The sequence below is a fragment of the Astyanax mexicanus genome, chromosome 8 (genome assembly GCF_023375975.1).
Source record: "Astyanax mexicanus isolate ESR-SI-001 chromosome 8, AstMex3_surface, whole genome shotgun sequence".
Classification (NCBI taxonomy): domain Eukaryota; kingdom Metazoa; phylum Chordata; class Actinopteri; order Characiformes; family Acestrorhamphidae; genus Astyanax; species Astyanax mexicanus.
The window spans coordinates 33033254-33060711 of NC_064415.1; the positions used below are offsets into that span (position 1 = coordinate 33033254).

The 27458-nt window shown below is 40.1% G+C and overlaps 1 protein-coding gene and 21 non-coding genes across 22 annotated transcripts; all 22 read right to left on the minus strand.

Moving 5' to 3' along the window:
* Window positions 1–13066: 13066 nt before the first annotated feature.
* Window positions 13067–16095, minus strand: LOC125804018 (uncharacterized). The gene is made up of 5 exons (XM_049483121.1): window positions 15922–16095; window positions 15376–15839; window positions 14744–15071; window positions 13505–14303; window positions 13067–13367 (listed from the first exon to the last, which is right to left on the minus strand). The coding sequence occupies exons 1-5, from the start codon at window positions 15922–15924 to the stop codon at window positions 13123–13125; spliced, it is 1839 nt and encodes a 612-aa protein (XP_049339078.1). The 5' UTR covers window positions 15925–16095; the 3' UTR covers window positions 13067–13122.
* A 3125-nt stretch (window positions 16096–19220) lies between these two features.
* Window positions 19221–19292, minus strand: trnaq-uug (transfer RNA glutamine (anticodon UUG)). Its single transcript has one exon. It is a non-coding gene; the product is annotated as a tRNA-Gln (tRNA).
* A 142-nt stretch (window positions 19293–19434) lies between these two features.
* trnaq-cug (transfer RNA glutamine (anticodon CUG)) lies at window positions 19435–19506 on the minus strand. The gene has a single exon. It is a non-coding gene; the product is annotated as a tRNA-Gln (tRNA).
* A 227-nt stretch (window positions 19507–19733) lies between these two features.
* Window positions 19734–19806, minus strand: trnaf-gaa (transfer RNA phenylalanine (anticodon GAA)). Its single transcript has one exon. It is a non-coding gene; the product is annotated as a tRNA-Phe (tRNA).
* A 499-nt stretch (window positions 19807–20305) lies between these two features.
* On the minus strand, window positions 20306–20377 carry trnaq-cug (transfer RNA glutamine (anticodon CUG)). The gene has a single exon. It is a non-coding gene; the product is annotated as a tRNA-Gln (tRNA).
* Window positions 20378–20519: 142 nt separating this feature from the next.
* Window positions 20520–20591, minus strand: trnaq-cug (transfer RNA glutamine (anticodon CUG)). The gene has a single exon. It is a non-coding gene; the product is annotated as a tRNA-Gln (tRNA).
* Window positions 20592–20818: 227 nt separating this feature from the next.
* trnaf-gaa (transfer RNA phenylalanine (anticodon GAA)) lies at window positions 20819–20891 on the minus strand. Its single transcript has one exon. It is a non-coding gene; the product is annotated as a tRNA-Phe (tRNA).
* A 499-nt stretch (window positions 20892–21390) lies between these two features.
* On the minus strand, window positions 21391–21462 carry trnaq-uug (transfer RNA glutamine (anticodon UUG)). The gene has a single exon. It is a non-coding gene; the product is annotated as a tRNA-Gln (tRNA).
* Window positions 21463–21562: 100 nt separating this feature from the next.
* trnaf-gaa (transfer RNA phenylalanine (anticodon GAA)) lies at window positions 21563–21635 on the minus strand. The gene has a single exon. It is a non-coding gene; the product is annotated as a tRNA-Phe (tRNA).
* A 499-nt stretch (window positions 21636–22134) lies between these two features.
* On the minus strand, window positions 22135–22206 carry trnaq-cug (transfer RNA glutamine (anticodon CUG)). The gene has a single exon. It is a non-coding gene; the product is annotated as a tRNA-Gln (tRNA).
* A 100-nt stretch (window positions 22207–22306) lies between these two features.
* trnaf-gaa (transfer RNA phenylalanine (anticodon GAA)) lies at window positions 22307–22379 on the minus strand. Its single transcript has one exon. It is a non-coding gene; the product is annotated as a tRNA-Phe (tRNA).
* A 499-nt stretch (window positions 22380–22878) lies between these two features.
* Window positions 22879–22950, minus strand: trnaq-uug (transfer RNA glutamine (anticodon UUG)). Its single transcript has one exon. It is a non-coding gene; the product is annotated as a tRNA-Gln (tRNA).
* A 100-nt stretch (window positions 22951–23050) lies between these two features.
* Window positions 23051–23123, minus strand: trnaf-gaa (transfer RNA phenylalanine (anticodon GAA)). The gene has a single exon. It is a non-coding gene; the product is annotated as a tRNA-Phe (tRNA).
* Window positions 23124–23621: 498 nt separating this feature from the next.
* trnaq-cug (transfer RNA glutamine (anticodon CUG)) lies at window positions 23622–23693 on the minus strand. Its single transcript has one exon. It is a non-coding gene; the product is annotated as a tRNA-Gln (tRNA).
* A 100-nt stretch (window positions 23694–23793) lies between these two features.
* On the minus strand, window positions 23794–23866 carry trnaf-gaa (transfer RNA phenylalanine (anticodon GAA)). The gene has a single exon. It is a non-coding gene; the product is annotated as a tRNA-Phe (tRNA).
* A 498-nt stretch (window positions 23867–24364) lies between these two features.
* trnaq-cug (transfer RNA glutamine (anticodon CUG)) lies at window positions 24365–24436 on the minus strand. The gene has a single exon. It is a non-coding gene; the product is annotated as a tRNA-Gln (tRNA).
* Window positions 24437–25108: 672 nt separating this feature from the next.
* Window positions 25109–25180, minus strand: trnaq-uug (transfer RNA glutamine (anticodon UUG)). Its single transcript has one exon. It is a non-coding gene; the product is annotated as a tRNA-Gln (tRNA).
* Window positions 25181–25280: 100 nt separating this feature from the next.
* Window positions 25281–25353, minus strand: trnaf-gaa (transfer RNA phenylalanine (anticodon GAA)). Its single transcript has one exon. It is a non-coding gene; the product is annotated as a tRNA-Phe (tRNA).
* A 498-nt stretch (window positions 25354–25851) lies between these two features.
* On the minus strand, window positions 25852–25923 carry trnaq-cug (transfer RNA glutamine (anticodon CUG)). Its single transcript has one exon. It is a non-coding gene; the product is annotated as a tRNA-Gln (tRNA).
* A 100-nt stretch (window positions 25924–26023) lies between these two features.
* trnal-uaa (transfer RNA leucine (anticodon UAA)) lies at window positions 26024–26096 on the minus strand. Its single transcript has one exon. It is a non-coding gene; the product is annotated as a tRNA-Leu (tRNA).
* Window positions 26097–26594: 498 nt separating this feature from the next.
* On the minus strand, window positions 26595–26666 carry trnaq-cug (transfer RNA glutamine (anticodon CUG)). The gene has a single exon. It is a non-coding gene; the product is annotated as a tRNA-Gln (tRNA).
* Window positions 26667–27338: 672 nt separating this feature from the next.
* trnaq-cug (transfer RNA glutamine (anticodon CUG)) lies at window positions 27339–27410 on the minus strand. Its single transcript has one exon. It is a non-coding gene; the product is annotated as a tRNA-Gln (tRNA).
* Between the last annotated feature and the right edge of the window lie 48 nt (window positions 27411–27458).

Genomic DNA, 27458 nt, shown 5'->3' on the forward strand with positions numbered 1-27458 from the left:
AAAGGATTCACAACTAAATATTAAGTCTAATTGACTATAATTTACTTTAAGTTTATCTGTTACAATACTTTTGCTTACAAGAAAAATGGGTGGGTTCAGACATAAGGTTCAAAATCTTATGAACTGTTCATCAGGTCCAGATGTAAATACCTGGAAATAAAAAACTGAAATGTTAATATTTTATCTCATATTCTTCTTTTAATATCAAACCCAATGTTTTCAGTCAACAGCAGAAATAAAAGGATCTGCCTCACTTTTCTAATACTTTTGGAGAGGAATATGTAAAGTACATACACAGTTTAATAGGGGTGGGAATCGATTACTATCTCACGATTCGATTCGATTCCGATTTTGGGGGCCACGATTCGATTCAAAATCGATTTTTGATTCAAAACGATTTGAATTATAAATATTTCTGCTTCTGGCTTATGAATCGTATTGAAAAAAAACCCTCCATAATATACACTGGTCCTGGAGCAAGTAATGTGTTACAAAAACAATAAAATGTGCAGGAATGTGGGTCCTCAGTGACAGAGGAATCACTGGGATATCACAATGACGTTAATGAACAATAAATACATAAATAAATAACACTGCTTTATTACCAGGCTACTAGCGGTGGTGTGTAGGTGACGCTGCTGGGCTGATGTGATGATAGCAGTGGAGCGCTAAAGTTCAGGAGCAGCTGCTGATTAACTAGTTAATTTAAGGTGGTTGTATTTCTTCAGAAAGGGGGCAGGAGGTGGAGAAATTAATTCATATTGTCCATTCCTTAATTCCTCTGTGATGAGGAGCTGAAATTAGCTCTGATTAGCTTATTATTTTTCCGTTCCGCCTTAAATGCTGCAGCCCGCTGCCACCTGTAGCGTTATTTAAGGTGGAACTGGAAAGTTAGCTAGTTAGCTAGCTAACAGTTACTGAAACTAACTACTAGCGATCTTTTTTATGCTTGTTATGAAGCATTCTGCCATAAAACATTGAAACTACACGTTAATCTAAGGTAATATAGTGCTTGTTCTGCCATCTTAGCGGTGATTCTCAAACACCTACGCTCTGTGTGTGTCTGGAAGATCTCCAAAGGGACAAGCGCTATCCCCAGGGTTGCCAGGTCCAACAAAAATACCCAGCCCAAAATCAGTCTAAAACCCGCCCCTCAGAATCGATTTTGGGACATTTTAAATCGATTCTGAATCGTAGTAAATGAGAATCAAGATTCTTATGTGAATCGATTTTTTGGCACACCTCTACAGTTTAACGTGGTTATACAGTGCAGAAGTCGAAGGTCACTGGGCTCAGTGATGAAAATGAAAATGTAATCAGCTTTTAATCTTAATCTAGCACAAACTCACAGCGTGTAATTCCTGACATGGTTTCTGTTCTTACACCGTCCCAGAGGAGTAAAATGAGGTGTCTGTTTTTATTTACGTCAGGTGCCTTTCTGCAGCACTGTGACCTCTCTGCTCATACTGAAGGTGATTTCAGGACCTGCACATTCATGAGAGAGAGCGAGAGAGTAAGAAAGAGGAGAGGTAGAGAGATTTGCATTTGCAGGAGATTAAGCCTCCTGTTGTGTTTGTCCTTTTCTAAGGGTCAAGATATTCAAGATCTGTCCTTGCACCTGTTTTCAGTATTAAAACTTTAGTTTGCATCACTTTCTAAATTGGGTCATTTAAACTCTCTATGGCACTGTCAAATATAACTGAAAATAACAATTTTTGTACCAATTCAGCACATTTTTCTGTAAAACAGAAAATTAATTATGGAAGCTAATGGGCATCTGTTAAAAATCTAATATAAAATGAAATGGATTTTTTGAGCTACAACTACTGGGATGCATTGAATAGATTTTACAGTTATCTGATGCATCAATATTAAATATGGGGAGAAAGTTGCCAACATGTAGTTATACACACATATTTACAATGCTGTTATTTTGTCTCAGCATTGATGTTATGTACTAGTGCAAATATTCAAGTGCACATATCTTAGCATAGCATGACATACCATAGAATAGAATAACTGAGTGTACAGTGGAGAAAATATATGATAAAACAAATTTGGCTAGTTTTAGCTTATAGCCTAGCACAAATACTTTGTAACTTTCCTGGCTTTTAATTTAGGGGAATTTCCCAAATGATGGGAAACTTAAAAAAAAAACTTTTCTTAACTCTATATACTTTATTGTTCTTAAAAATTGGAATTATCTTAAATTTTAAATAAATAGAATATAAATTAGAGGTGGGGAAAACATTTTGATTGATTTGGCAATAGATGATATAGTTTTCGTTTGTGATACATTATGATATATATATATGTGTCATCAAATATAGATATTTTTATTGAAACATACTGAAGGTGCTCTAAACTCCATAAGACTCACCCCACAATTTGACTTAATTTACATTATATTGTAGGTGAGATTACACTTTATATTGTAACTTTTTAAGAAGTTATATTGTAACTTCTTTTTGCATAAAACAAAAAGAACACAATGATCTTTTTAAAACAATGTTTCATCTTTATCATCATACCATTTGAAAATCAGTTTTTCTTCTACTCACTTATTTACTGTAACATAAATTTTGTAAAGCATGTCCAAACTTTGCTTTCCATTACTGACACAGATGTGCAAATGCACTCACAGCTTGTCTAATCCCTGTAGAGACATACTGTAAATACAATAGAATAAACATGAACCTATTGAGAGCATGCCTAAAGCCAGGCCTAAACTAAAGGGGTATAAAGCCCTGCAGCATTGAGAAGTGTTGCAGTGGAACTATGTTCTCTGAAATGATGGTGATAAGTGTAGCCTGCTTTTTTTCCAGACACTGAGGCCATTAGAACAGCGAATTTTGCTTCTCATGGTCTGAAAGTCCTTCAGTTGCCTTTTGACAAAAACTTCAGACTGGCTCTCTTGAGGAGTGGCTTCCGTCTGGCCACTCTAACATACAGGGCTGATTGGAGGAGTGCTGTAGAAATGCTCCTCTCTTTCCAGAGCACTGCTGGCAATAGACCACTAAAGTCGTGCGTCATTCTCTAGTCCTCGTACAGCTTCCGTGTCTAAGCGTTTTTTTCCCTATGAGAAAAATGAATAGGGTTTTTAAAAACCCGCCTCTATCACATCCTGTGGTAAATAAATCTGATTGGACCCCTGTACGTTTTATTCTGTGTACATTTAACTCCGGAAAAACACTGGATCCTCTGAATTATGAAATCGCTTAAGAGTCGTAATGAGAAAAATGCTAACTTTAAGCTACTGCTACAGCGGAGTGAACTGAACCCCCGGTGCCACTGTAGAGATTAGCAGGGGACTGTTTTCGGCGCAACACCAGCGAACTCCGGCCGTATCAAACAGCATATTAAACTCAGCTGAGCCAACTAATGAACGAACTGCCCTTACTGATCAAGCGCTGATCCTGAACTGAGAGCCACTTTCTTTTATTATCTGCTTTTTAAAGCTCTAACACAGAATACACTGCTCAATGTTACACTGCTCAACAATACTAAAAGAGTTTTCACCTGTTTAAAGCTCACCTTCCGTCGTTTTTTCTTTCATTTTAAAATGTCTAGTTGTGGTCTCTAGTATGAATGAATGACATGTGAGCCGTTTTTGTAAAAAAAAAGTGCTCAGGTGTGTCTGTATAGCTCTTTTTTAATGGACTGTTTTAGGGGTGTGTCCAAAATGACCGGATTCCAGCTTTGCTCATGAATATTCATACATGCAAACAGCATGCAAATATCTCTCCTCTGATTGGCTAGGAGCACTGCGACGCCCCTCCACCGCTCTGCCGCTCACTGCCTCCCACCTCCTAACTGATGAGCGGTGATGTTGCGTCGCTTCAGCTCCGCCTCTGGGAGTTTCTCGAGCCAAGGTGGGCTGGTCTGTGAGTTTCTGCCGACGTAGGCAGAAAGATAATTCAAAATTCACCCGTTTTTCGGAGGGGGGGAGGGGGGATTTCTTTGCTTAGCTCCTGCAGGCAATGGGGGCTGCAAAACAGTTTAATGTGCAGGTGTACACATTCAACTCGGAGAGACCTACTGTATTCCACAAAAAAACAAGAAAAATTGGATTTTCGCGGAAGGTGAGCTTTAAATGCTTTAATGATCCTCTGTGAAGAAGCATTATAATCCTAAACGCGATCTGACCGGAGTTCGCTGTTGTTATGCAGAATCCACTTCAGGGTCATTTCCAGCCGCGGTGCTGTGACGTCAGTTAAGCATTAGCTTAAAGTTATCATTTTTCTGATTACTCCCCTTAGACGATCTCGAAATTCAGAGGATCCAGTGATATTTAGGAGTGAAATGTACACAGAATTAAACGTACAGGGTTCTGTACATATTTATTTACCACAGAATGTGACAGAGGCCAGTTTTTGAAAAGCCCATTCAAATCCCGTATTGACTTGAACTGCTTAGACACGGAACTGCAAAAGGGACCCCAAATATGGGCATAAACAACATGGCGCCCACTACAAAGTGACGACTTGACTTCAGTGGTCTATGAGCAATGTTCGTGGTTACCTCCAAGACCTAGAATTACAAAGGTCCCCTATTTTAGGCCACCTTACATTCAGCTTAAAATACAGTATATTAACTGAAACATTAACTAATATTAACTAATATATGCTTTTAATCTTTTATTTGTATAAATGCAACTCTGAACCTGATATTGGTGGCTGATAATGTGTGTAATAATACGTTTTTTTTTTTTGAATCGCTGGGCTTATTTATTTGTGGGACTGCGTCTTTGCCTGTTTATGGGATCCAGCGGCTGCCAGTAATGTATAATGACATCTCATTTGGTTTGTATTTGGCTTGTAAGCGCTGCATCATTGCTAGGTTACCTGTATGTGGAGAAGTAATACATGGAGAGCTTCGGTTACAGTGCATTACCGGCTGATAATGTCACTCACAAAACACCTCTCAGCCAATCACATTGCAGGGTGGTTAACTCAAACAGTTCACCCCCATCTTTCTCCAACCTCAGACTTAAGATAGATGTGCCCCCCATCCACCCCGTCTGAAACCAAAACATCATCAGTCAAGAATAGACAAGTTGCAGAAACATCCAATACTTTTTATAATGGGTTGGGGATAAGTTGGACTAGAGAATGCAGTGAAATCCCAATATTTTACTCCATATAGTCTTCCTGTATCTCCTTTTTTTCTTTAAAACCGTTCAAAACGTATTTGTATGCTAGTCAGCGACTGATTGCAAGCCAGCAAAGGTCTAAATCCATTCATCTGAATGAATATAAAACAGAATGTAAGAGCGTTAAAGGACATGTTGGTGAATAACCTCCTGCGTCAGTCGTTTGACATGGAATAGAGCCGTTAGAAATGGGGCTGTCTATGAGAAACGTAATGAAGCAGAATAGCGTTTGGTAACGGCAGCCGAGGGAACCGAAATGTGCATTCCAGCGTTGCCAGGAAAGATGGATAAACCTGTCCTAGCTCTAATATCTAAAGCAAATGACATGTTGATGGGTGTGGCAGCATGTGTCTTTCTGAATTTTGATCATTCATTCTTTTAACACAAAATAAAAAAACAATGTTTTGCACAGGAGTAACATAATGGACAATAAAAATTGTACACCAAGGTTTTTCTGGGGGACATTTTTACTGAAGATTTTACTGTAGACTTTGTGTATTTATCGATTGTCTGATTGGCTAATCCATCTATCCATCTTCAGGGTTGATGGAAATATATACAAGTTTAGTACATCATTGTATCCAGGTTAGAATAGGTTTACGAGCTATACAAAAAACATGCTCATGAAGTTCTTTGAACATAATGAAGAAAGGAAGACCTGGGGAGTATTATAGTGATTTGTAGGGGAGCTGTCAATCACGCACTGTACAGCTTAAGTTAGTGTGGCAGTGTGTGTTTAGGATTGTAAAAATGCAAAAAAGTAAATCTTCCACAGCTTGAAAGCACAACAGGCATGTACTTATGTACTCATGTCTTAGCTAATCATAAACCAATCAGCGTGTCACTTGCCATTGTTTTAAAGGAATAACTTTGGCACATTGCTATCTTATGGGGTGCAGCACTTCTGCATGTCTCCTTTATAAAAATTACAATGTCATTTTATTTGGTATTCTGCTCTGGTCTTTTGTGGTGTTTCTGGTATGCAGTTATTAGTACCTACCAAAACTGGTCAAAGAAAGATCACCATGTAAACCAGTGGCAAACAGGGTCTTAGACAGCCAAGACTCACTTATGCAATCCATAAAGGCCTTACCTCACAACTTACAGGATTTTCTGCTATAACGTCTTGTTGCAGATGTGACCACAGGACACCTATCGAAACCTTGTAGAATCCATTTAACGATTGGTCAGAGCTGTTTTGGCTGTTTTGGCATCACAACCCTAGTGAAAAAAGTAGATTAGTAGAAAGTATACTAAGCATATTATGCTATAGTGCACTAAAGTGTACTTGTAGCCACATTATTAATCAGTATATTTAAAGAGTGCTAAAATAAAACCACTTTTTTTGTGCTTATCATACTTTAATTGTATTAAATTGTACAAAAATCTAAATGGAACTATATTAAATATACTTAAGTACCATTTAAACATACTACTTTATGTATATAACCCCATATTTTATATATGCTTACAATAAAATTATCATATATTTAATGAGCATTAGAACTGTATCACTATTATATTATTATATAGAATTGATATTAAATATATTTACATTAGTGTACAGTAGGATGGAGCCCCTGAAGGGACATGGTGCCCACTACTTAGTATGTGGTGCTCATCACTTAGTAAGTGGTGCTCACCGCTTAGTATGTGGTGCTCCCCACTTTTTATGTAAAAAAAAAAACGCTATGTGGTGTATATTTTTTTATGTAGAAAGTGGTGAGTACCACATACTAAGTGGTGAGCACCACTTACTAAGTTGTGAGCACCATATACTTAGTATAACTAACCTAGCTAAAGTTAGCTAAAACATTTCCCACTGAAATAAAGTAGTTAACATTAGCTAACTTAACTAACGTTAGCTAAAACATTCCCCACTGAAATAAAGTAGTTAACATTAGCTAACCTAGGTAACGTTAGCTAAAACATTCCCCACTGAAATAAAGTATTTAACATTAGCTAACCTAGCTAACGTTAGCTAAAACATTCCCCACTGAAATAAAGTATTTAACATTAGCTAACCTAGCTAACGTTAGCTAAAACATTCCCCACTGAAATAAAGTAGTTAACATTAGCTAACCTAGCTAAAGTTAGCTAAAACATTCCCCACTAAAATAAAGTATTTAACATTAGCTAACCTAGCTAACGTTAGCTAAAACATTCCCCACTGAAATAAAGTATTTAACATTAGCTAACCTAGCTAACGTTAGCTAAAACATTCCCCACTGAAAAAAAGTAGTTAACATTAGCTAACCTAGCTAACATTAGTTAAAACATTCCCCACTAAAATAAAGTATTTAACATTAGCTAACCTAGGTAACGTTAGCTAAAACATTCCCCACTGAAATAAAGTAGTTAACGTTAGCTAACCTAGCTAAAGTTAGGTAAAACATTCCCCACTGAAATAAAGTATTTAACATTAGCTAACCTAGCTAACGTTAGCTAAAACATTCCCCACTGAAATAAAGTAGTTAACATTAGCTAATCTAGCTAAAGTTAGCTAAAACATTCCCCACTGAAATAAAGTATTTAACATTAGCTAACCTAGGTAACGTTAGCTAAAACATTCCCCACTGAAATTAAGTATTTAACATTAGCTAACCTAGGTAACGTTAGCTAAAACATTCCTCACTGAAATAAAGTAGTTAACATTAGCTAACCTAGGTAACGTTAGCTAAAACATTACCCACTGAAATTAAGTATTTAACATTAGCTATCCTAGGTAACGTTAGCTAAAACATTCCCCAGTAAAATAAAGTAGTTAACATTAGCTGACCTAGCAAAAGTTAGCTAAAACAATCCCCAATATTAGCCCTGTCATTACTTTCCTACCGCGCTCCGCAAATTTGTTTGGGGCTTTAATTTGGCGCCCCCTCTGGTGCAGCGCCCCTATGTCATAGGCTGCATTCTATGGAGTCAAATTGGGGTCTTTAATGCTGACGAGAAAATAAAACTGTCACGGAAAAAATGTCCACGAATTTCAAAAAAAATCTAATTTTGCAAACAAAGAAGAGAACATAAGTTACCTTTTTTTCAATTGTAATATTTTTTTTAGAATTAATCTTTTGCAAAAACACTTTTTCTTTGCGTTTTGCACTTTGCGTTCCTTTTTTCTCTTTGCAATACTTTCCCTCCTTTGCGTTCCTCCGTTTTGTTTGCGAGTCTATTTTGACCCCTTTTTGACGTGGGGGCGTGGGGAGAGGAGAGGAAAACACAGAACGTTTAATTTGGACTTCAAAATAATATAGGTAAAATAAGATAATAAAACCGAACATAGCATAAAAAATAATGTATTAATCTCCCTGTGGAAATTAGTCTGTTCCAGGAACTTTTATACAGATACACACAAACACATGACAGAAAAATAAAAAAAGAGGAGACTGTGAGATAAGGTTAGACACACATGTGCAGTGTGCCCATATGAAGTTATCCTAAAAGCAAAAATATATTAATTATTAAAATAATAATAGAAAACAGGAAAACATTTAAATGTCAGATGTAAGATACAGTACCTCACACTAAAGAGCAAATATTACTTTTGATATTTTGTATAATCACACTGTAAATTGAACATTAATATTCTTTTTTGTTATGTTCTGTTTTATTATTTTATTTTATCTATATTACATTGAAGTTTAAATAAACTTGGAGGTCTTTCTGTGTTTTACCTTTTTATTCTGAGTGTTTACAGAATATATGGTTCCATCAAGAAAATAGTAAGTTTCCGGGCCGTGGTACAAATTAAACGTTCTGGGTTTTTCCTTTTTATTTAGATCGTTTTTGCAGCGTTGTGTTTTAATGGCGTTTTTCACTGTTAAAATCCACCATCTACAGGCGGCCGCGTGTAACTGCAGCAAGAACGCTGGATAAAAAAGAAGCTAAAATTCAGCGTTTTGCTTAATTTAACTGAAAACAACAATATTATATAATTCAGTAGTAGGTATATGTAAAATAAATGATTAGAATTAACTTATGAATTATAACTGTTAAATAGCTGTTGTTCAGCCTGGCTAGCGTCTAGGCTGAGCAGAGGCTCCAGCTGATGATGCGTTCCTCCATAGCCACGCCCCTCTCCTCTCCCCACGCCCCCACGTCAAAAAGGGGTCAAAATAGACTCGCAAACAAAACGGAGGAACGCAAAGGAGGGAAAGTATTGCAAAGAGAAAAAAGGAACGCAAAGTGCAAAACGCAAAGAAAAAGTGTTTTTGCAAAAGATTAATTCTAAAAAAAATATTACAATTGAAAAAAGGTAACTTATGTTCTCTTCTTTGTTTGCAAAATTTGATTTTTTTTGCCATTCGTGGAGATTTTTTTTGTGACAGTTTTATTTTCTCGTTAGCATTAAAGACCCCAATTTGACTCCATAGCATTCCCCCTTTTTGCGCCACTGTGGTCCATTGAAGGTAATTTAAAAACCAGGACATTTTCTCACTGTTTGAAAAAAAAAACGGGACACCTGGGACAGGATGTGAAATACAAACATGTCCTGGGAAATACGGACTTTTGGTCACCCTACTATAGACAAGCTGGGGAACAATTGACCGTATGGGAGGGGGAAGAAGGGGAAAAAATGGGGAAGAAAGGGAAGAAAAAAACAGTGCATCGCCGGTTCGAATCCTGGTTGTGGCACAAGTTTTTTTTCATTCCTAGTTAGAAATGGTAATTTAGTTGCAACATTATATCTAATGGCAACTTGTATAAAATCAGTTGTTGCGTTATTCATGCCTCTATGTTATTGCGTAGCGAATGTATTACATTTTACAATGTCCAGTATTCCAATAAAATAAAACAAACTGAATGAATACTTAATTTATTCAAAATAAATTTAATTTAAACACATAATACAATAAAAAATATGATACAATTAAAGTACAACATAATAAGACAAAAATGAAAGGCTGTGTTATAAGTATATAAATCTATGAAATACTTTTAGTTGTCATTTCTTTAACAAGTGTTGGTTCACAAAATGTGATTTATGATACAATAAAAAGAATCACACAATATATAAATAACACACATTAATGGAATACTGTTACAGTCATGTAATTAACCACCACTTATAATACAAATGTCAATTATAATAATAACAACCATTAACATACAATACTATATAATGTACCACATCAACATTGAACTAAAACTGCACCAAACACATTAATAACACACCAATGAAATGCAATAAACTGCACCAAACAAATATAATGCAATACACACCCTAGTAATAATAACAATATTATTATAATACTATGTACATAATAATAAGAGTACTATATACAATATAATGCACAAGAAGCAGGCAATGCCTATATATGAAATAAACATGAAAAGATCCATAACAATTGAATATATATATATATATAAATAATAATATACACTATATACATAATAATAATAATAATAATAATAATAATAATAATAGTACTATATACAATATAATGCAACAGAAGCAGACAATGCCTATATTTGAAATAAACATTAAAGATCCAAACAACAATTTATAATATATATAGATAGACATAATAATAACAATAATATAATAACATATACATAATAATAATAGTACTATATAAAATGTAATGCACAAGAAGCAGATAATGCCTATATTTGAAATAAACATTAAAGATCCATATAATAATTTAATATATATACATAGATAGCAATAATAATAATAATAATAATAAGCGGCATTATAAATCTATCAAATAAAGTTAATACTAGGCTAATATATAATATACATCTTATGTAATATACAACAATAAATATATGAATTACATCCGCCTCATTTTTGCCAACCACTGCTCTTTGCTAATTGACTCAGAGTTGGGGCAAAAAATCTTGCCCTTGTACTGGCTGTGGCCGGTTTCTTGGGTTCTAAACTGTCCACACCTCCTGCAGGCGTTTGATGCAACTGTCCTGTTGTACTGACGTTTTGTGGGTTGGGCAGTGTCAGTTACAGTTGTGTCGGAGGTAGTTGCTGTATTTATGGTGTGAGAAGAACAAAAGGTACCAGGTGTGAAAGACATAAACAACTGACGCACAACAGGGACAGCTGGTGCTGGTGTAGAGTTGGGACAAATTAATCTAAGTCTTGCAGAGGGAGCTGGAGTTTGGACCACAGAGACATGATGCTGCAGGTGAGTGGCAAGTGGCTGGGTGGGAAGCTGGGGAGACGGCAAAATGGGTCTCGTTTTCATTCTTGTTTTGGCCTGTCCAGCTGTGTTGGGTAGAATTTGGTACAGGTGAACTGGGTGTGCATACTGTGCAGGTACATCTGGCTTGGTTCTCGCTGCCTGCAGAGGTTCACCTGCCATTGGCCTGGTTTCAGGAAGGTGCACCCCTTGAAGAAGCACAGACACCTCTTGAGCTTTGATGCGCTCTTTGTACCAGTGCATTAGAGTTTTTTGGTTTACCTCAACCAGCTGAAGGGTGGTCTGTTCCATCACTATGCCATTGCTCAAAACCAGCTGCCTTATTTTTTGATAGTCCTGCAATATTAGCGCCCATCTTGAAAGACTTGATTTGCCATGCTTTTTGGGGCTTTTGTGGATGCTGCATAATCTAATAAAAACTGTTTCAATTAGCCGGCAGCAGTTAGGCCACTGAGCAGGGGAGCCATTTGATCCCAAGACACACCTTTTTGTGCTGTCAACCCCAGGAGTGAAAGTGGCTTTCTTTTTTGGCGATCTAAATCGGCCAGTAAGCATCCGGTCCTGATGACGGGCTGCATACACCAGCCGGTCCTTATCGAACTGGTCCAAGTTCTGCCAGAGACTAACAATAGTGCTGGCTTGCTGGTTTGTTAAAGTGAGGCCTGATTGTGTCCGAAGTTCCACAAGACATTCTGCCAAACTGTCAACTCTGTCCATACCAGGTATGCCATGCACATCCACTGCCTAAAAAAAAGAAAAAAAGGGAAAGCCACTGATTATGGTGGATTTAAAGACTTACATATTTGTTCATGTACAGTTAAATGATTATACAAAATAGGAACATGGTGTAGAGCTTACTGTAGACATTAAACTTCAAGTAAAAGAAACTAATATTTACCATTTGATGCCCAGCTACTTGTGACGAGCTGGCTGGAGACGGAGGTGCAGGCTGGAGTGAAGGCGGTGCAGGGTGGAATGAAGGCACAGGCTGGGGTGTAGGCTGGAGTGAAGGCACAGGCTGGGGTGAAGACACAGGCTGGGGTGTAGGCTGGAGTGAAGGCGGTGCAGGCTGGAATGAAGGCACAGGCTGGTGTGCAGGCTGGAGTGAAGGCACAGGCTGGGGTGTAGGCTGGAGTGAAGGCGGTGCAGGCTGGAATGAAGGCACAGGCTGGGGTGCAGGCTGGAGTGAAGGCACAGGCTGGAATGAAGGCACAGGCTGGGGTGCAGGCTGGAATGAAGGCACAGGCTGGAGTGAAGGCACAGGCTGGGGTGCAGGGTGGCGTGAAGGCACAGACTGGGGTGTAGGCTGGAGTGAAGGCGGTGCAGGCTGGAATGAAGGCACAGGCTGGAGTAAAGGCAAAGGCTGGGGTGCAGGCTGGAGTGAAGGCACAGGCTGGAGTGCAGGCTGGAGTGAAGGCACAGGCTGGAGTAAAGGCAAAGGCTGGGGTGTAGGCTGGAATGAAGGCACAGGCTGGTGTGCAGGCTGGAGTGAAGGCACAGGCTGGAGTGCAGGCTGGAGTGAAGGCACGGGTAAACACTGGAAAAGTGCTTCTGGGGGCTCAGAGAGAGATGCCACATCTGAAATCATTAGATCTGCCAGTATGATACCATCATCATTAGCTGATTCGGCAAAGCCCTCATCTTCAAGATCTTGTACATCCAAATCCCCCAGCAACTCTGACATGGTCTCAGATGTGGAGCACATGTCTTGCAAGGGCTCGCTGTTCTGCCTTAGCAAGTACTGTACCCCAATGAGCTCCCCTAAAAAAAAACAAGCAAACACATATTAGGTTTGATAAGAGATTACAAAAATGTTTAGAAAGTAATTGCTGTTATAAGAGCATCCTTACCAGTGTATTGCCCAGGTGGTGTGAATGCAGTAACCAACTTCTTTCCGAACACTTTCAAAAAGCTGTCATTCACAAAGTGAACCAACTCCCCTGTGTACGTGCGCAGTGGTGAGGGTTCCTTCACAACAGCAGCAGCAGCTCGGTCCTGATTCCAGCGATTCAGTCCCTCCAAAAGATAAACCTGAAAGTTCAGCGAGTTGGCACTGTTCCCTAAAAGAAAGTGAAGAACAGAATAAGTTCACGGGACAAACAGTAAAATAAAATATGAAATTAAAATTAACTTAAAATTATGTAAAACATTTAAAGCACAATATGCTTTTGTTACCAAGAGGGACAAGATCACAAACCTGGAATGAAGCGATTCAGATGGCAGTGAAATGATTCCAGAGATGTAGAACCCCTGGCACACCGGTATGTTTTTAAAACCACCCCTCCCTTGGTGATGCTTCCTGTCTCTGTATACAGTGCTACATTTGGAGGGTCCTGAATGCATGCCACATGTCGCCTCTGGACATCCCAAATGTGTTGCATCCTGACACTGTCGAGAAGAGGAACCCCAAGTGCATCATTCCCCTTGCTCATGAGCTCTCCGATAAGCTGAGAAAGAAGGCGGATGGTGGTCTCTTCTCCTCTTGTTTTTCTTCTGCAATGGAGAGCCAGCTCTTCTTTTGTGAGATGTCGGTCAAGCTCCTTCTCCGTTAATGGAGGCCAGCCCTGCTGGGCAAGTTGCTCCCTCTTGGCCTTCCTCAGCAGTCCAACATCACCAGCATCCCACTCAAATATGCACGATGATATGCGGGACATGAAAGTGGGATAGAGCTGATGGGCGTCAGTTGTGCATCCGGCTGCCAGACGACGCATGAAATGCCAGATATCAAGACGCACAATAATGTCTGGCCATCCACCAAATCTGCTTTTCAGTTTGGTCTCTCCCACTTCTTTGCAGCAGCCACAGTCTACATACAGGACAACAGGAGGATCTACCCCAGCCCTCTGGTACCTGTTCACTAGACCTGCAGCCATTAGGTCCAGTCCTGCTCCTTCATTTGCAGTGAGAACACTTATCAGCACCTGACCGCTTTCATTCCCAACTGAGGTGAGCCACTGTGCAGTGCCTTTGGCTGGCCCTGTAAGCTTCTTTGTGATCTGAAATTACAGACAGAGAACAGAACATAGTCCAGGAGTGTTAATTTGCATACTGGAGAAAGTGAGTCATTTTTCTATATAAAATGTGCCTTTTAAACAACATAAAATACTTTTACAATAATTTTACATGATTCCAGCACTTCAGTCATGTGTTAGTCATTGCTTCAATAATCCAAGTCATTGTGAAATAAAATGTTATTTGTAAACACCGTGTCCATATGAGCTTTACATGCTAATCTTTACTGATGAGTCACATCCTGCATCAAATAAAGAAGTCAATTATCTGATAAAGGCTTTTTTACCAATTACCATATATACATTTATAAATTATGGGACAACATTGAAAAATCTTGGCAGTTATCTTAGAAAATAAATATGTTTGCTTTACATCAGATGTGTTCTTTGTTATGAACAAAAATAAAACACTCAAGACTACTAACCTTTTTAGTAGAATCCATTTTTAAAATGGTTCCATAAGTAGATGTGATACTAGCCTTGATATCCTCCAGCCTATTGAGGATATCTTGGCTGTACACAGTGAGAAGCCACTTGTAACTGGGGACTGTAGAGAGTTTTGGGGGCTCCTGAAAGCATGGTGGAAGTAGGCCCGAGCTGGTCACGAATGCAGCACATTCTGATGTATATCGCGCCACCCGCTGGAGCCACTCTTCACTATGGTTCTCTTTCAGCTGGCCAATGATACGCACAGGTCCATTTCCCAAGCTCCGTTCACGTAACAGACGAATGACTCGTATGTCACAGGCATATCTAGAAAACCACAAATATAAAAGGTGTCAGGTGTCACTTATCTTGATCTTAATACTTCTCTTAATACTAAGGGTTAATGTGGTTGCCGCAAATCGAGTAATGGGCATTCAGTCTATTAGGATTTTAAATCTGAAAGTGCATTAGTAGGTTGGTTTTTTTTATATACTTTTTACAGCTTTTCAAAAAAACTAAATATCAACTCTGAATCAAATTTGAAAAATAAATATGCCTTTAGATAAAGATGCATGAAAAGCATGCAATGAGTCTGTGTGATACAAAAGTATTAGGCAATTGTCTTATTCACCTGCGTGTGAGGATGACCCTAAACTCTGAGCGATGTGCTAAATCCAGCTGCTGGAGGATCGTCTGACTCCAAGACAAGTAGCTGCTTCTACACCCAGTGCAGATAAGGGTCTCCGTTGCGAGGTTGTAGTACCTGTCGATGTCTAGGACCTGCCGTACCCGCCTGTGCAGACCTCCTCCACTCCACTGGCGTCCATTGCAGGCAGGATCGATGCACTGTAGCCGCACTTTCCACAACCTGTATGGCATCCACAGCAGCAAAGACTGTGAGAAGAACCTGTCAGGACCCGGCACCTGGTGGTACAATAGGGCTGGTGGTGGGGGGTGATACCACAGCTGAAGGTTGTCCCGCAGCTCCAGCTTTCCTTTGGCACCAACTCTAAAGAGGGCCTCAGATACCCACTTGCGGTCCTGCTGTGGCACTGTCTGTGGCCACAGAAGTGGGAGCTCAGCAGGATTCTCTGGCTGTGATAAACAATTGTTAAACAGAAGTTGGGTATAAGCATGAATTTAAGCAAGCACATTCATGATTTAAACAAAATTTTACCATGCTCTTCACAGCAGCTTCCGGCAGTTGATGTGGCACAATGTCTTCCACAGAGGATGGTGGCGGTGGTGGCCCAAAGGAGAAGGGAGAGGTGGACTGCACAACATGATGAGGGCGGGGGGATGGTGGAAATTGGAGACCAGTGCATGGTTTTGAGGCAGCAGGTGAACCAATGACCACTTGTGTCTAAAGTAACACATTCATAATAGCATAATAGTTATAAAGAAACATGAATATGAAGGTTAAAAAATAAACATGTTTTTTTTGTACTCACCTGAGGAAGTTTTCTCTTTAGGTTTAGGTTTGGTTTTGCTGCATTTCCATGTGAACCTCCAAACCTTGATTTTTCAAACTTACACAAAAACAAGTAACATGACATCTGAGGAAATACATGTAAAACCTTCACACATTTCAAAATACATGAGCACTTGAAAATTAAATAGCACTTACCATTGACAATGTCAATTCATGCCTCTTTAGGGGATTTGACCCAACACTTGTAGAAGGCACTGTGCTCACAGATGGTGAAGGGACTTGTGGGTGTGTGGCAGGTCCCTAAATATATAGTCAAAATTCAGAATTTATTTGATTAAAAAAAACTGCAAACCTGATAAAAATACATTAATCTCCATTTTATACATGCAGAATTTGTACACCACAGGTGTAGAAGGATTAGGTGGCAGACACATGCACATCAATTTAATTGAAAATAAAGCAATTAACTGAAAATGAACACAAGCAGAAATAAACAAACAAGTCTAACTAACTACTTAACCAAGGAGAAGTCAATACACAACAGAACCAGGTGCTAAATTAGTACATGGTCTGAAGTTAACTTTATTTTGCTTTGTGGAATAGACCCCAACAAAAACTAAATAAGCACAGAAGCATGACTACATACTAAAGTTACCTTGTGAAATCCACAAGTACATGTCTGCACTCCTGCCAGAAGGGTGGCCTGTCCCCTCAGCTGCAGAGGGCATTTTTCTATCTGTAAACATGAGCATGACTCAGAATTGAATAGTAAAATATATACAATAAACAACACTTTTATAAATGCTTTTCGTATTTATACATATATATAATTTTACCTTATGATAGAGGTCATGCCATTTCTTCTGCCTTGGAGCAGGTCAGTTACCTGCATTAGAAGGCCAGGCTCCTGTACTGGCAAATGTTTGAAGGCGATGAAGCCATTCAGAATCTGCCATGGATTTGTGAGATTTTGCCATAACCTGAAACAATATATACCACTGCAACTAGTAAAATTAAACTCACCAATATTACTTGTCCAGGACAAAAGACATTAACTTACTATAATAAATATAGGTAGGATATATTACAATGAAATTATCAAAAATATGATAACTGCGACTAATTTTGAAAACTGGAGCTACCACAAAACTAATGACAGTTTACACATGGTACTAACATAATTGTATATATTGCTACAGAGCAATAGAATCGTAAATATGAAAAATGTTATGTATTTTTGTAATCAATAATAGCTACTACATGACAGACAGGTCAAGTGAATATACACTGCCTGACTTTCCCTCCAAAATTCTCTGTGAATATACACTGCCTGACTTTCCCTCCAAAATTCTCTGTTCGCGCTTAAGCCGTATTTTCCCTCCAATTTTGATTTTTCCCTCCAATTTTTTTTCCCGTTTATTGTCCCTAAGCTGTGTGTATTACAAGATAGACAGGCTACCTTAGGTTAATATAATCAAGTTCCTTCCAAAATTATCGTTGCAATGTCCAAAAAATGACAAAATACAATGAGCAATTAAATAAACGCGTAATACAATGAGTAATTAAATAAACGCGTTTAAGCCGACTTGTCCCTGCAGTTTTCCCGGTTAAGTTACTGTCCCTAAACCGAGGATACTAGGTTATTATAATATGGTTAATATGAGTGCTACCTGAAATTCCCCTTAAAAATGACCTGATTATTGCTAATTTCGAGAAACAACATTAATAAATAACGCTGAACCGAGGCAACCGATGTTGGGTGGCATTAGCTAACTAGAAAACAAGAGATGTTTACATTACGTGTCATTTGTTTTACGATATGTAACGTTAAGTTAGAGAATGCAAGTAAAAATTAAGACTCATTTTACCTCCAAAAAGCCAATTACCTGGTCCTTGCAAAGTCCGAAAACCGAGGCTACTACCTCATAAACATAGTTAGAAATCTAGCTAGCTATGAAAAAATATATATGTAACGTTATATGTAACATTATAGGGGGACACAGCTGATATTACATCGGCTAGAAATGTGAATTAAGTTAACTTAACCTTGTTCCCAATTAAATTATGCATAATTTTCTACCTACATATAAGATAAACAGACAGCAAAGTACTTACGTCGTCCTGCACAAATCCCAGCTAGCTAGTATTTTCTCGTCCGTCTCGTAGTCCGTACTGTAGCGTTTCAGCTCGTTGTTTTTTCTCGTAGTCCGTACAGTAGCGGATTTTTTTTTTTTTCAGAGTGATGATGCGTTGATAGAGGGGGTGTGGGGTGGGGGAGGGTGTAAAAGCTTTGGGGCTTGTGATTGGTTTTGGAAACACTGAACTCATCCTGTGATTGGTTTAAGGAACACCCAAACTCGCCATATAATTGGTCTCTGAAACACTGAACTCCCCTTGCGATTGGTTAAAGAAACACTGAACTCCCCTTGCGGTTGGTTTAAAAACACTGAACTCCCTATGGGATTGGCTTAGGAAACACTGAACTCGTCACATCATTGGAAGCTTCTGTACAGACTATCGTAGGTACGGTGCCCGCTATTTCGGCAGCACACATAGGAAACCTCACGCTGCATCACCTGTCTGTCCATGTTCAGTTAAGCTAGCAAACTCCAACAAAAACCTTGCAACAACTTAATGTGTCTTTCTTGGGTGACAAGCTATGTGGAAGGCTATGCTTTGCCTTTGAAAAAGGATAACTTTCTCCCCATCGGGAAATCTAACCCCGGGCTTCCGCGTGACAGGCGGAGATTCTGTCCACTATACTAACGAGGAGCACAGAACGCTTCTGTGTACTCCAAAAAAACTTGATTTACTGAACCACTTGTTTGGCTTCACCACTCTCTGCAAGAGTTTCGTCTTTGAAACAGAGCATTTTCCCTACCACACAGTGACGGTACAGGATCTAGAGTTCTTTTACAAGGCTTCATTTGAGGCAGTGTTCATGAAAAACGATGGATGTATTTCACCACTCTACAGACTCTTTAGGTAGGCGATGTGTTATTTTGCCCTGTTTTCTCAAATTAATTGTATTTTGAAGGAAAACAAGGTTCCACCGAGATTTGAACTCGGATCGCTGGATTCAAAGTCCAGAGTGCTAACCATTACACCATGGAACCCACGTCAAAAGCTTACCTTGAAGATTTCTTATAAACTTATCATGTCAAAAGCTGATTAGAAACACATAGTCAACAAGCACAAAGAAGCACAAAGAAGATTTTGCCCTGTTTTCTCAAATTAACTGTATTTTGAAGGAAAACAAGGTTCCACCGAGATTTGAACTCAGATCGCTGGATTCAGAGTCCAGAGTGCTAACCATTACACCATGGAACCCACGTCGAAAGCTTACCTTGAAGATTTCTTATAAACTGTATTTTGAAGGAAAACAAGGTTCCACCGAGATTTGAACTCAGATCGCTGGATTCAGAGTCCAGAGTGCTAACCATTACACCATGGATCCCACATCGAAAGCTTACCTTGAAGATTTCTTATAAACTTATCATGTCAAAAGCTGATTAGAAACACATCGTCAACAAGCACAAAGAAGACCCTCAGTGTTCTGCCGAAACCCGGGATCGAACCAGGGACCTTTAGATCTTCAGTCTAACGCTCTCCCAACTGAGCTATTTCGGCAGCACAAAGAAGAAACCTCACGCTGCATCACCTGTCTGTCCATGTTCAGTTAAGCTAGCAAGCTCCAACAAAATCCTTGCAACAACTTAATGTGTCTTTCTTGGGTAGAAAGCTATGTGGAAGGCTATGCTTTGTCTTTGAAAAAGAATAACTTTCTCCCCGTCGGGGAAACGAACCCCGGTCTTCCGCGTGACAGGCGGAGATACTGTCCACTATACTAACGAGGAGCACAGAACACTTCTGTGTACTCCAAAAAAACGTGATTTACTGAACCACTTGTTTGGCTTCACCACTCTCTGCAAGAGTTTCGTCTTTGAAACAGAGCATTTTCCCTACCACACAGTGACGGTACAGGATCTAGAGTTCTTTTACAAGGCTTCATTTGAGGCAGTGTTCATGAAAAACAATGGATGTATTTCACCACTCTACAGACTCTTTAGGTAGGTGATGTGTTATTTTGCCCTGTTTTCTCAAATTAATTGTATTTTGAAGGAAAACAAGGTTCCACCGAGATTTGAACTCAGATCGCTGGATTCAGAGTCCAGAGTGCTAACCATTACACCATGGAACCCACGTCAAAAGCTTACCTTGAAGATTTCTTATAAACTTATCATGTCAAAAGCTGATTAGAAACACATAGTCAACAAGCACAAAGAAGCACAAAGAAGATTTTGCCCTGTTTTCTCAAATTAACTGTATTTTGAAGGAAAACAAGGTTCCACCGAGATTTGAACTCAGATCGCTGGATTCAGAGTCCAGAGTGCTAACCATTACACCATGGAACCCACGTCGAAAGCTTACCTTGAAGATTTCTTATAAACTGTATTTTGAAGGAAAACAAGGTTCCACCGAGATTTGAACTCAGATCGCTGGATTCAGAGTCCAGAGTGCTAACCATTACACCATGGATCCCACATCGAAAGCTTACCTTGAAGATTTCTTATAAACTTATCATGTCAAAAGCTGATTAGAAACACATCGTCAACAAGCACAAAGAAGACCCTCAGTGTTCTGCCGAAACCCGGGATCGAACCAGGGACCTTTAGATCTTCAGTCTAACGCTCTCCCAACTGAGCTATTTCGGCAGCACAAAGAAGAAACCTCACGCTGCATCACCTGTCTGTCCATGTTCAGTTAAGCTAGCAAGCTCCAACAAAATCCTTGCAACAACTTAATGTGTCTTTCTTGGGTAGAAAGCTATGTGGAAGGCTATGCTTTGTCTTTGAAAAAGAATAACTTTCTCCCCGTCGGGGAAACGAACCCCGGTCTTCCGCGTGACAGGCGGAGATTCTGTCCACTATACTAACGAGGAGCACAGAACGCTTCTGTGTACTCCAAAAAAACGTGATTTACTGAACCACTTGTTTGGCTTCACCACTCTCTGCAAGAGTTTCGTCTTTGAAACAGAGCATTTTCCCTACCACACAGTGACGGTACAGGATCTAGAGTTCTTTTACAAGGCTTCATTTGAGGCAGTGTTCATGAAAAACAATGGATGTATTTCACCACTCTACAGACTCTTTAGGTAGGCGATGTGTTATTTTGCCCTGTTTTCTCAAATTAATTGTATTTTGAAGGAAAACAAGGTTCCACCGAGATTTGAACTCGGATCACTGGATTCAAAGTCCAGAGTGCTAACCATTACACCATGGAACCCACGTCAAAAGCTTACCTTGAAGATTTCTTATAAACTTATCATGTCAAAAGCTGATTAGAAACACATCGTCAACAAGCACAAAGAAGACCCTCAGTGTTCTGCCGAAACCCGGGATCGAACCAGGGACCTTTAGATCTTCAGTCTAACGCTCTCCCAACTGAGCTATTTCGGCAGCACAAAAAAGAAACCTCACGCTGCATCACCTGTCTGTCCATGTTCAGTTAAGCTAGCAAGCTCCAACAAAATCCTTGCAACAACTTAATGTGTCTTTCTTGGGTAGAAAGCTATGTGGAAGGCTATGCTTTGCCTTTGAAAAAGAATAACTTTCTCCCCGTCGGGGAAACGAACCCCGGTCTTCCGCGTGACAGGCGGAGATACTGTCCACTATACTAACGAGGAGCACAGAACACTTCTGTGTACTCCAAAAAAACGTGATTTACTGAACCACTTGTTTGGCTTCACCACTCTCTGCAAGAGTTTCGTCTTTGAAACAGAGCATTTTCCCTACCACACAGTGACGGTACAGGATCTAGAGTTCTTTTACAAGGCTTCATTTGAGGCAATGTTCATGAAAAACAATGGATGTATTTCACCACTCTACAGACTCTTTAGGTAGGCGATGTGTTATTTTGCCCTGTTTTCTCAAATTAATTGTATTTTGAAGGAAAACAAGGTTCCACCGAGATTTGAACTCGGATCGCTGGATTCAGAGTCCAGAGTGCTAACCATTACACCATGGAACCCACGTCAAAAGCTTACCTTGAAGATTTCTTATAAACTTATCATGTCAATAGCTGATTAGAAACACGACGTCAACAAGCACAAAGAACACCCTCAGTGTTCTGCCGAAACCCGGGATCGAACCAGGGACCTTTAGATCTTCAGTCTAACGCTCTCCCAACTGAGCTATTTCGGCAGCACACAGAGGAAACCTCACGCTGCATAACCTGTCTGTCCATGTTCAGTTAAGCTAGCAAACTCCAACAAAAACCTTGCAACAACTTAATGTGTCTTTCTTGGGTGACAAGCTATGTGGAAGGCTATGCTTTGCCTTTGAAAAAGGATAACTTTCTCCCCGTCGGGAAATCTAACCCCGGGCTTCCGCGTGACAGGCGGAGATTCTGTCCACTATACTAACGAGGAGCACAGAACGCTTCTGTGTACTCCAAAAAAACGTGATTTACTGAACCACTTGTTTGGCTTCACCACTCTCTGCAAGAGTTTCGTCTTTGAAACAGAGCATTTTCCCTACCACACAGTGACGGTACAGGATCTAGAGTTCTTTTACAAGGCTTCATTTGAGGCAGTGTTCATGAAAAACGATGGATGTATTTCACCACTCTACAGACTCTTTAGGTAGGCGATGTGTTATTTTGCCCTGTTTTCTCAAATTAATTGTATTTTGAAGGAAAACAAGGTTCCACCGAGATTTGAACTCGGATCACTGGATTCAAAGTCCAGAGTGCTAACCATTACACCATGGAACCCACGTCAAAAGCTTACCTTGAAGATTTCTTATAAACTTATCATGTCAAAAGCTGATTAGAAACACATCGTCAACAAGCACAAAGAAGACCCTCAGTGTTCTGCCGAAACCCGGGATCGAACCAGGGACCTTTAGATCTTCAGTCTAACGCTCTCCCAACTGAGCTATTTCGGCAGCACAAAGAAGAAACCTCACGCTGCATCACCTGTCTGTCCATGTTCAGTTAAGCTAGCAAGCTCCAACAAAATCCTTGCAACAACTTAATGTGTCTTTCTTGGGTAGAAAGCTATGTGGAAGGCTATGCTTTGCCTTTGAAAAAGAAAAACTTTCTCCCCGTCGGGGAATCGAACCCCGGTCTTCCGCGTGACAGGCGGAGATACTGTCCACTATACTAACGAGGAGCACAGAACGATACTGTGTACTCCAAAAAACGTGATTTACTAAACCACTTGTTAGGTTTCACCACTCTCTGCAGTGGTTTCGTCTTTGAAACAGAGCATTTTCCTTACCACACAGTAACGGCACAGGATCTAGAGTTCTTTTACAAGGCTTCATTTGAGGCAGTGTTCATGAAAAACCATGGATGTATTTCAACACTCTACAGAATCTTTAGGTAGGCGATGTGTTATTTTGCCCTGTTTTCTCAAATTAATTGTATTTTGAAGGAAAACAAGGTTCCACCGAGATTTGAACTCGGATCACTGGATTCAGAGTCCAGAGTGCTAACCATTACACCATGGAACCCACATCGAAAGCTTACCTTGAAGATTTCTTATAAACTTATCATGTCAATAGCTGATTAGAAACACAACGTCAACAAGCACAAAGAACACCCTCAGTGTTCTGCCGAAACCCGGGATCGAACCAGGGACCTTTAGATCTTCAGTCTAACGCTCTCCCAACTGAGCTATTTCGGCAGCACACAGAGGAAACCTCACGCTGTATCACCTGTCTGTCCATGTTCAGTTAAGCTAGCAAACTCCAACAAAAACCTTGCAACAACTTAATGTGTCTTTCTTGGGTGACAAGCTATGTGGAAGGCTATGCTTTGCCTTTGAAAAAGAATAACTTTCTCCACGTCGGGGAATCGAACCCCGGTCTTCCGCGTGACAGGTGGAGATACTGTCCACTATACTAACGAGGAGCACAGAACGATACTGTGTACTCCAAAAAACGTGATTTACTAAACCACTTGTTAGGTTTCACCACTCTCTGCAGTGGTTTCGTCTTTGAAACAGAGCATTTTCCTTACCACACAGTGACGGCACAGGATCTAGAGTTCTTTTACAAGGCTTCATTTGAGGCAGTGTTCATGAAAAACGATGGATGTATTTCAACACTCTACAGAATCTTTAGGTAGGCGATGTGTTATTTTGCCCTGTTTTCTCAAATTAACTGTATTTTGAAGGAAAACAAGATTCCACCGAGATTTGAACTCAGATCGCTGGATTCAGAGTCCAGAGTGCTAACCATTACACCATGGAACCCACGTCGAAAGCTTACCTTGAAGATTTCTTATAAACTTATCATGTCAATAGCTGATTAGAAGCACAACGTCAACAAGCACAAAGAACACCCTCAGTGTTCTGCCGAAACCCGGGATCGAACCAGGGACCTTTAGATCTTCAGTCTAACACTCTCCCAACTGAGCTATTTCGCCAGCACACAGAGGAAACCTCACGCTGCATCACCTGTCTGTCCATGTTCAGTTAAGCTAGCAAGCTCCAACAAAAACCTTGCAACAACTTAATGTGTCTTTCTTGGGTGACAAGCTATGTGGAAGGCTATGCTTTGCCTTTGAAAAAGGATAACTTTCTCCCCGTCGGGAAATCTAACCCCGGGCTTCCGCGTGAAAGGCGGAGATTCTGTCCACTATACTAACGAGGAGCACAGAACGCTTCTGTGTACTCCAAAAAAACGTGATTTACTGAACCACTTGTTTGGCTTCACCACTCTCTGCAAGAGTTTCGTCTTTGAAACAGAGCATTTTCCCTACCACACAGTGACGGTACAGGATCTAGAGTTCTTTTAAAAGGCTTCATTTGAGGCAGTGTTCATGAAAAACGATGGATGTATTTCACCACTCTACAGACTCTTTAGGTAGGCGATGTGTTATTTTGCCCTGTTTTCTCAAATTAATTGTATTTTGAAGGAAAACAAGGTTCCACCGAGATTTGAACTCGGATCACTGGATTCAAAGTCCAGAGTGCTAACCATTACACCATGGAACCCACGTCAAAAGCTTACCTTGAAGATTTCTTATAAACTTATCATGTCAAAAGCTGATTAGAAACACATCGTCAACAAGCACAAAGAAGACCCTCAGTGTTCTGCCGAAACCCGGGATCGAACCAGGGACCTTTAGATCTTCAGTCTAACGCTCTCCCAACTGAGCTATTTCGGCAGCACAAAGAAGAAACCTCACGCTGCATCACCTGTCTGTCCATGTTCAGTTAAGCTAGCAAGCTCCAACAAAATCCTTGCAACAACTTAATGTGTCTTTCTTGGGTAGAAAGCTATGTGGAAGGCTATGCTTTGCCTTTGAAAAAGAAAAACTTTCTCCCCGTCGGGGAATCGAACCCCGGTCTTCCGCGTGACAGGCGGAGATACTGTCCACTATACTAACGAGGAGCACAGAACGATACTGTGTACTCCAAAAAACGTGATTTACTAAACCACTTGTTAGGTTTCACCACTCTCTGCAGTGGTTTCGTCTTTGAAACAGAGCATTTTCCTTACCACACAGTAACGGCACAGGATCTAGAGTTCTTTTACAAGGCTTCATTTGAGGCAGTGTTCATGAAAAACCATGGATGTATTTCAACACTCTACAGAATCTTTAGGTAGGCGATGTGTTATTTTGCCCTGTTTTCTCAAATTAATTGTATTTTGAAGGAAAACAAGGTTCCACCGAGATTTGAACTCGGATCACTGGATTCAGAGTCCAGAGTGCTAACCATTACACCATGGAACCCACATCGAAAGCTTACCTTGAAGATTTCTTATAAACTTATCATGTCAATAGCTGATTAGAAACACAACGTCAACAAGCACAAAGAACACCCTCAGTGTTCTGCCGAAACCCGGGATCGAACCAGGGACCTTTAGATCTTAAGTCTAACGCTCTCCCAACTGAGCTATTTCGGCAGCACACAGAGGAAACCTCACGCTGTATCACCTGTCTGTCCATGTTCAGTTAAGCTAGCAAACTCCAACAAAAACCTTGCAACAACTTAATGTGTCTTTCTTGGGTGACAAGCTATGTGGAAGGCTATGCTTTGCCTTTGAAAAAGAATAACTTTCTCCACGTCGGGGAATCGAACCCCGGTCTTCCGCGTGACAGGTGGAGATACTGTCCACTATACTAACGAGGAGCACAGAACGATACTGTGTACTCCAAAAAACGTGATTTACTAAACCACTTGTTAGGTTTCACCACTCTCTGCAGTGGTTTCGTCTTTGAAACAGAGCATTTTCCTTACCACACAGTGACGGCACAGGATCTAGAGTTCTTTTACAAGGCTTCATTTGAGGCAGTGTTCATGAAAAACGATGGATGTATTTCAACACTCTACAGAATCTTTAGGTAGGCGATGTGTTATTTTGCCCTGTTTTCTCAAATTAACTGTATTTTGAAGGAAAACAAGGTTCCACCGAGATTTGAACTCAGATCGCTGGATTCAGAGTCCAGAGTGCTAACCATTACACCATGGAACCCACGTCGAAAGCTTACCTTGAAGATTTCTTATAAACTTATCATGTCAATAGCTGATTAGAAGCACAACGTTTACAAGCACAAAGAACACCCTCAGTGTTCTGCCGAAACCCGGGATCGAACCAGGGACCTTTAGATCTTCAGTCTAACACTCTCCCAACTGAGCTATTTCGCCAGCACACAGAGGAAACCTCACGCTGCATCACCTGTCTGTCCATGTTCAGTTAAGCTAGCAAGCTCCAACAAAAACCTTGCAACAACTTAATGTGTCTTTCTTGGGTGACAAGCTATGTGGAAGGCTATGCTTTGCCTTTGAAAAAGGATAACTTTCTCCCCGTCGGGAAATCTAACCCCGGGCTTCCGCGTGAAAGGCGGAGATTCTGTCCACTATACTAACGAGGAGCACAGAACGCTTCTGTGTACTCCAAAAAAACGTGATTTACTGAACCACTTGTTTGGCTTCACCACTCTCTGCAAGAGTTTCGTCTTTGAAACAGAGCATTTTCCCTACCACACAGTGACGGTACAGGATCTAGAGTTCTTTTACAAGGCTTCATTTGAGGCAGTGTTCATGAAAAACGATGGATGTATTTCACCACTCTACAGACTCTTTAGGTAGGCGATGTGTTATTTTGCCCTGTTTTCTCAAATTAATTGTATTTTGAAGGAAAACAAGGTTCCACCGAGATTTGAACTCGGATCACTGGATTCAGAGTCCAGAGTGCTAACCATTACACCATGGAACCCACATTGAAAGCTTACCTTGAAGATTTCTTATAAACTTATCATGTCAA

What these genes read in the sequence shown, in the direction of transcription:
- LOC125804018 (XM_049483121.1), bottom strand. An exon ending in AGGGTCATCCTCACACGCAG is followed by an intron (nt 15,072 to 15,375) that starts GTGAATAAGACA and finishes GTGGTTTTCTAG; the next exon opens with ATATGCCTGTGACATACGAG. An exon ending in TCTGAATCGCTTCATTCCAG is followed by an intron (nt 13,368 to 13,504) that starts GTTTGTGATCTT and finishes ACTTTCTTTTAG; the next exon opens with GGAACAGTGCCAACTCGCTG.